The 8,571-nt window shown below is 38.6% G+C and overlaps 1 protein-coding gene across 1 annotated transcript; it reads right to left on the reverse strand.

Moving 5' to 3' along the window:
• Positions 1 to 3,569: 3,569 nt before the first annotated feature.
• Positions 3,570 to 8,246, reverse strand: LOC107868082 (chlorophyllide a oxygenase, chloroplastic-like). Its single transcript, XM_016714659.2, is given in 10 exon segments — positions 3,570 to 4,209; positions 4,597 to 4,862; positions 4,865 to 4,890; positions 5,253 to 5,365; positions 5,467 to 5,651; positions 5,783 to 5,930; positions 6,181 to 6,456; positions 6,684 to 6,788; positions 6,925 to 7,161; positions 7,967 to 8,246. Coding segments are annotated over 10 exon segments (1,605 nt in total). The 5' UTR covers positions 8,051 to 8,246; the 3' UTR covers positions 3,570 to 4,044.
• Between the last annotated feature and the right edge of the window lie 325 nt (positions 8,247 to 8,571).

Below are 8,571 nucleotides of genomic sequence, written 5' to 3' on the forward strand. Positions count from 1 at the left end.
GTGAGTTTTAATCTTCCAAAATATGTTATCAGAGGCTACAACATGTTATATTGTGAGGGGACTTAAGGGTTTTGGGGTGGGAAATGTCCATGAAGCCCTCAGCTTAAAATATGGAAACTAACCCGTACGAGGGTACGACTCCGACACCAAACCATACCCTAGGGTACAAATGGTACCCTAACTCATATCTAAGACTCACCTTGGACCCCTAAACTATCCAGGATACAACTACAAATGCATAACTCATATCTTAGGGTATGAATAGTACCCCAAACCGTACCTTAAATCGTACTTTGGATAGGTTTAACTCAGCTAAGCTTATGGAAAGATACGACTAGGCAACATATGAATCGTACCCTAACATACGAATTAGGAGAGGCTGAATCATATCTTGGACAATGTGTAATTCATACTACACTGGCCAACATATGAGGGAGAGGCTAAAGTCGTATCTTAGGGTACGAGTCATACCATGGATAGAATGTCCAAGACCCAAGAATTTTTGCAAGGGCCAAGGTTTAGGGTGTTTCATAACCCCTGCAGTCCAAAATATATATAAGTGTGAACCATGTACATGGTCATAAAGACCCCCATGCCAACAAACGTGGTTTCTAGTGTCGGTCCTCCCGGGACCTCCACCTTACATGGTGAGCTACACAACTCCTTTTAAGCCCAATAAGACAAGTTTCACATAACCTATCCATTTAACCAATGAATTATCCATTAAGTCATCAACCATAGGTATTATCATACCATTACGCTTGCAAGCTTATAATTATGCCATATCAATTCCATCAACTTGGGGGAATGTCACGACCCCCCTTGTTCGTTAAATCAAGTTGGGGGAATGCCATGACCTCCATTGTTCGAATCAAGTTGGGGGAACCCCTTATGTTCATTAAATCATATTTAAAATTAAAAACATGGCCAACAAGGCCTTTAAAACCCTTTTTATCCATTTAATCATTTATGCCATGCAACAGTATAGGGAAGTAAGCCAAATCATAGGACTAACCATAATTCAAATCCAATAATGTAAGTGGGTTGAGGGAACACAATTTTCAAAACCAAATTCCAACCAAAATCATCAAATTGGGGAATACCTCGATCCCTATCCCATTCACCATATCCATGCACTCCAACGGGTTTCAAAATACATAAATAAAACATGAACACTTGCATTAAAATCATGTGAATGCAAATCAAGTATAAATCCTCCCAAAACCCTCAACCCAAATCAAAATCCATAATCAAATCCACATGAATAACCACTTAAATACATGCTTTAAGTCAAACAAGTTTAAGGGGAGAGGTACATGTCTGAAAGTATCACAATTATGGAGAGAAATCACCATGTGAAGGCTCTAAATGATCAACCTTGAGAAACCTTATCTTGTTCTTGACTTAGGAATTTGAGAGAGTTTAAGAGTGTGTTTGATTGATAATAAGGTCCCACGAGGGTTTTAAGATCGAGGGTCACAATTGGGGAAAGAGGAAATGACCAAACTTCCCCCAATTAAAACAGAGAAAAGACTGTTGCTAGTGGCTATGAGTCACGTCACGACTCATGACATCAGGTTATGAGTTATCGCCATGACTCATAGTCTGAACAGAAACATGGGGCCTCCTCATTGTTAACCTACGAGTTGTACCATACGACTCGTAGGGTCCTAGTTGTAACAATAATAGTGACATTGGGCATCTGCTTCGGTTCGAATACGAAAAGTACCCTACGACCCGTATAGAGTCATTACGACTCATGACATCCTAGTCGTAGTCACAATAGAAACATGAGTCGCCCTCACTGGTCACCCTACGACTCGAGCCCTGCAACCCATAAGAAGACCTTACGACTTGTTAGGTAAGTCATAGTTTGAGCCGTAAGCTCAAAACTCAAGAAATTTTTAGAGGAAAAAATCTGGGGCATTACACCTAGATGGAAGGGTGTTCAATACCATGCCAAGGGTATGAGCACTTACTAACGCAAATCCAATAAACTGATGTCCAAAAGGACTAAGGTGTCAACCTGATTTGAGGGGTGACCCTTTTGAACTTACGATGGCGCCATAGTTCTGGGACTTAGGGACTTCTACTAAAGGTCTCGGCCTAATTGATAGATGAACTTTCTTCCCTACGTCCACTCGGTGCTAAGCACTACTCCTAACTGAACGATGCTGATAATCTGTAATGCACTCTACTGGTACTAATCTGATAATTGAAATAAATGTATTTTCTAAAAGCACTCAAAACATGTAAACTAGGGAATATAGCATCCAAAAGTATATGCATGAAATCCTAGTTCATCGGGTGTTCATGACCCACTCTCTCTGAAGAATACAACTACTATGTCAATCTCATAAACTGAACGCAACTACAAAATTCAACGACTCAGGTCTAAAAATCATAGAATTTTACTATGTAACTTTAGTTTATGATCACAATCAAATAATAACACTGGAATTCATGGTAAAACGAGAATCATAACTCAATGACACCAAATGACTGAGATATAAATAAATCTACCAATATCCATAACCCAAAGTTGTGGAAGAGAATTAAGCTAGAGAGATAAGTTATCTTGAGGACTCAATGGGCGAAAAGGAACCCAATGATGAAATCCCACATACCTGGAGATGAGAACCCTGAAGAATTCTATAGAGTTGGATGCTTGAGGAAGATGAACCCTAACTAGCCTTGGGAAAAAGGAATAGCCCGTTTTTCTCTTTTGAAACTAAGTGTCTGATAAATTCTAAGTATGAGAGCTTAGGATCTTATTAACCCTAATATTGACTCTTGGAATTCCAAAAACATTGTAGCATTGATATTAAAAGAGTGGGAAAAGATTGGTTTGTCCCTTAAAATTTCATAACTGGAAACTTCGGGGAAGAATGTACGAGACCTTCCTACGATCGTAGGTTGCACTCGTGGTTGGGAGCTGGATGAGAACTCTCTTAACATGATCAGACGAGCCTCGGTACGACCGTGGGTTCTACCTACAATCGTATCTTGGTTCGTATATTCATTGGTTACATCAAGGGCATCAGTGGGAGTCATCATCGTGCCTGGGGTCGTGGTTTTAAAGCACGATTGTGGTCCCCTCTCGTGGTTTGAAGGTACACTATGTCAACTTTCAGAAGTTTATCTCAATCAAACGAGATCATGGTACGATCATACAATCCAACTATGGTCTTAGTTGGTCTCGTGGTGTCTCACTGCAAAGTAGTGCTTCACTGAAAAGGCCATAACTTCCTACTCCGTCGTCGGATTAAGACGAAGCTAGATGCATTGGAAAGGTAATTCAGATATATTTCTTTTGGTGGTTTTGGAGCTCGAAAATGCATCAGAATCTCGAAGATATACTCATTTGAAGCTGATCACTACTTTAGGAATCAATAGGTAAGGGAGGCTTTGACTTTGTTAAGGGCTAAAGGGGTTCTCATGGCCTTGGTACATGGCCATATCCCCTCTTATGCTGTTAAAACATGATGATTTACTCTACACATACTTGTAGCATGGTTCTATTCTAGGCTTGGATTTTCCGAGGCTTTACACTGCCTCGTTCAGCATAGGAACATCAACAACAATAGTATACAAGGATAAAATTTCAATGCTAACATACTGATAGAATTTAGCTCAAGCTGAAACCAGAATTTAGCTCAAACTGAAACCAAGGATTAAAAGACCTTTGGCTTCGCGTTTGGCAAAAAGAACACTCTCTATTGAAATCTGAGATTAAAAAAATTACCCTATGACCAAGTGGAGCGCCATTTCTGGAACTCGGCAGACAACCTATGAAATTTTGTAAGTGGTAAATAGGACAGGATATAATAATTGGTGAGGGATGTAAGGTTAGCTCAAACTGTACACGAAACTAACAAAATTTGTGTACAGCTATATTTACAGAAGGGGTGTATCTCCTAACAAGAACAAATATGGAGTGGTAAGAGAACTTCTCAGCTGAACTGAATTTCGCCACGAGCTGGCGATGAAGAGATTAAATCATCTTGAGAAGTAAACTCGGTACTTGATGGAATACTTGTATATTCATTTGCTGAATGGTAGCTGCTTTGCTCCACTATCTACAGCATCTCTCCATATTCTATACCTGACACCTAGCTTATCGTAAGACATTGGAAGGTTCCAAATATTGGCCCCATTGAGCATGCGATCCTGCTGGCCAAGCACAAGCCATAGGTCTTCATTTAAAACCTGCACAAAATTTTACAAAGAAGAGAGAAAAAGGTTAGTAACAGGTCTTTCATTTTGATTTTCTTTATAGAAGGGAAGTTCTGTGCAGCATTATCCTTGCTGAAGAAGCAAAAATCAGTAACATGTATTAAAGAGGGTGAAATTGTATTTGATTTCTGGAAAGGTTCTATATCAGATGATCATGCTCACAATTGTTTCGTTCTATTTTTAGGCAATTGTATGTAACTTCCAGGAATCAGAGTTCCCAAGCAATGCGACTTTGAGCTTCTAGAGCTGTGTAAGGCCCCAGAACAGAATGCAGTTTTTGACAGATCAGTCACTGACTGATGATCCATAAGATGTTAAAAGTAATTGCCTCCATTCAAAACGTTTAGGACAGAATTTAACCTGCTCAGCAAAATGTCTCCAAACATACTGCATGAAGGGAATGTGTTTCAGCAGGGGAGCAAAATCCAGTGACATTCTATATAAAAACCGTGTCTTCTGTCGTGATGCAGGTAAGCAAACATGAAGTTGATGAAGGTGAGTAGAACACTGCCTGGTGCTCTGTCCCTCCAATTTGCCCGGCTTTGAGATTCCAATGGTGGATAAGACTAAACAAGGTGGTCTAAATTCCATATCTATTGGATACAGATCCCAATATCCTTGCAGACAGATGCAGGAGTCAAAAACTTTACCAAGCTGAAATAAAAAGAAAAGGTGAATTATAAGTGCGTGCACCTTCATATACTACTCAATTCACAACTTGAAATCACTTCTTATGTCTTAAAACATATCTAAAGGGCTTAGCACTCCACTCACTGTCTACTAACGAGCGTTACAGCGAGCGACTGAAGCCCTCAATTTAGTGGATTCCCTCAACCTCCTCTTTCATTTCCGCTTAAGCCTTAAGCTTCCGCAGTTTGTGGGATTTATTGATCGGATATCCGACACCCACAAGTTTTCAGACCAGATGAAATAAATAGAAAAATAATCCACTCTTTTATTAACTACTGATTTATTCCTAGACTTCTAGATAATTAGCACCATGTTACCATAACTACCTTGGGACACTCCATCCTTTAGCAAAGGTTGATGTATGAGTGAAAGGGGCATGTGCAAGATCCAAAAGATTGTCTAAAAGTAGTCCATGTTCCACCGGAAGTTCCATCACTATCTGCAGTTCAGTGAAAAAAGTTGAAAGGCAAAATACTCAAAAATATGTTGTAAGACAGTCTTCTTATAAACAACTGAAAGCTAACGGTAGTGATTTAGAACCTCTGCATGGATTTGAAATCCAGAAGGCGGAAGTAAAGAAGGAAGAGTAGCTGCAGGTGGATCATTTCCTGGCCAAATCCATATCATTCCCTCTTGCTCAAAGCAGGGCAGTGCTTTGATCTTTACATTCAGTAATCTTGTAGATGGCATTTTCTCACACTTCCCATCAGTAGAATATTCCCATCCTAATTCATTAATAAACATCAAAAGTTAGTGTCAGATATTTCATTTCCTCCACAAGACACATTTGAAAGCTATGTCCATCTCCCAAATATGAACTCTGAACTGAAAATGGCAAGATTCAAACTTATCTCACCATGATAAGGGCATTGGATGCGACCCTCATTCACTGAGCCAAGATCAAGGGGGCAGGCTCTATGTGCACATGTATTCTGTACACATCCAGATTCTCCATCAGTCCCACGAAAGATCACCCATGATTGCTCAAAGCAATCAATTGGTAACTGAAACAATACAGTTTACAGTCATCAGGCAGAAGAGCCATAAGAATTTAACGGAACACCGTAAGAATATCAAAGTCACATCCCTATCTAGATTTTCCTCAAGTCATATATCTGTTCTCTCTCATAAAGTAGGAGACGGGATAGTATAGCATGATCATAATTTTGCATCTACATGGTTTTGTGTGTTGAATCAAATGTTTTCTTTCTTTTATGCAAGTAGAGTACTGCAGATATGACATAATTGACTCACCATGGTGTCATCCTTGAGATCTGCAGAGAACACAACAGGGTACCAAAAGTTCTTCAGATGGGAATTGTAATATTGGACAGGACCTGACACATTCAGCGTTCTTCGAGGTTGCTTGCTTTTAACAGTGTCTAATAACCCTGTTGACGTGCTGGCGAAGGAAGACGAGCATTCTGATTATGCTGTACTTCTCTCTTGCAGAAGCCTATCGTCAACCAACTCTTCCATGTAAGCTAGCTTATCTAAAGCAGCAGAAACCCGGGCCTCAGATATATGTACCTGTTGTATTGGTACTTCAGATATAGAACTTTATTCTTACGAAAAATAAGCAAGATAATTGAATTGTTTCTCTATACAACTTTCCATTTATTTCTAAGAAGACTTGTTTCAATAAGTTTGACATATCAAAGTGAAATAGTCCTGAACATCCAAGGGTTGTGGGACTAGAAAACTGAAAGTGCAATTTGTATCAAAATAGTCAGTATCTAGGCCAGAATTTTCTATACCTGGTTGTGGTCCAGAGAAAGTTCTTCTTGCAACTCTGCAAGTTTGTTCTTCATGGTTCCAATAGATTTGTAATCACGTGCTAGAGGGTTTAAGACTTCTATGACCTAGTTACATAATATTTACTGATCAGAACATATTGTAGAAGTATATAGACCTAGATAAAGACGGTGGATGTTGTATTTACCAAGATTCAAAGTTAAGAAACCCTAGGAAATAGAAACACATCAATTCAACACATACCTTTTCGTGTAGGAGCATTATAGTAAGTACATCTTGCCGAGCTCTCCAATCACAGTATTGTAGATCATATCTAACAACTTCTACAGCTTGATTTGCATCCAAGAACTTGCCTTTACTTTGTGGAACTTTAGTCCTAGGCTCTTCCACATTGAAGAGTGCCAACCAGGAATCTTTCTTATCTGGAATCCCACCCTCCTCCCCATACACTGCAAATACTCCAAAGCTGCCTTTGACAAACTGACAGTGAACAAGATGAAAAATCAGTAACCAGTCAACTATTATTGTTCACACAGAGAAAATGCAATTGATGTATGGATCTACATTCCAATATCATAAACAATAGCCTAAAAGAGCAATCGATTACACGATTCAGATCTTATCCTAAGCACCAACCTATGCAGCAAAACTTGCCGTCCACAAGATCACTAGTCAAAATCAATCCACTTTTGATACCGACGCTTGTTTGGACGGTTGTTATTGTATTGTGTTGTTAGTTTAAATACAATGCATGTTTTGATTGTTAGTTAAATCTTATTGTAACGTTAAATCCATCGTTAGGTAACAACGAAAGTCCCATTTTGTGTAACACCGGTTTGGTTCTTGTGATGTGCCGGTTACCTCTTTTCCCCTCATTTTGTATTAACTTATTATTTAATAATCATACTTTATCATTTATCTTAGCTTTTTATAGTATCTCTACTCCAATACCCTTCTTTTGTAACAACGAATATCATTCTTTTGTGACAACAAAAAATGATATGATCTATCCAAACTTTGTATTCATTAAAGCAATACATCACCATGCAACACAACACAATACTAAACAACACCATGCATTGTCAAAGAATATGTAACAACCATCCAAACAGAGTGAAGCATGTCTCAAACTATCAGCTACCAACCATTAAGATCTCACCAAAATGGTTTTGAAATCTCTATATAGATAACCAACATCAAGAAACAGATTTTTCTTTTTTTTTTTCTACTACAATTTCAAAGGAGTCTCCGGAAAAAATAGTAAAGTAAAGAAAAGGGTACCTACCTTTCTAGTATAAGATTTGGTAGAGCGGCAGAAAGAGAAAGGAAGAGAAAGAGAAATAGCAGCAGCAGTAGCAATGACTGTCATGGCCGGAAAGGGAGCTTGATGAAAGATTTCGTGTTAAAAGAAAAATGCTGTAACAACAGACGTAGAAGTAAGACGAGAGAGAAACTTTGGACCGAGATTTTTCTGTTTTTCGAAGATTTTGTTGATAAGAGGTCGGTGTTGTGCGCGATCTCCACTGACCTGCCGTACATTGCCATCTGGAATAAGGCCGGCTCCCTCTGTTTCACTCGTGGCACTTTCCATTTCCACATTATTTTTTATATATTTACTAATAATGCCATTTCCAAAAGACACGCTGTCTTGCAGCTGCCGGCATGGAGATATCTTACTTAGATAAATTAATTAAGGGTGGTAAAAAAAAAAAATTTAAAACAAAAAAAGAGTGATACAAGTTTTAAATATTAAGTAGAGGTGATAATTTTAAGATTAGTATTAATGATACTAATTTTAAAACTTAGAGGTGCGCATCGGTCGGTTCGGTTCAGTTTTACATATTATTGGTTCGGTTTATCGGTTTTTGGTTTTTAAAAATGTTAAACCAA

Source organism: Capsicum annuum, chromosome 4, assembly GCF_002878395.1.
Source record: "Capsicum annuum cultivar UCD-10X-F1 chromosome 4, UCD10Xv1.1, whole genome shotgun sequence".
NCBI lineage: Eukaryota > Viridiplantae > Streptophyta > Magnoliopsida > Solanales > Solanaceae > Capsicum > Capsicum annuum.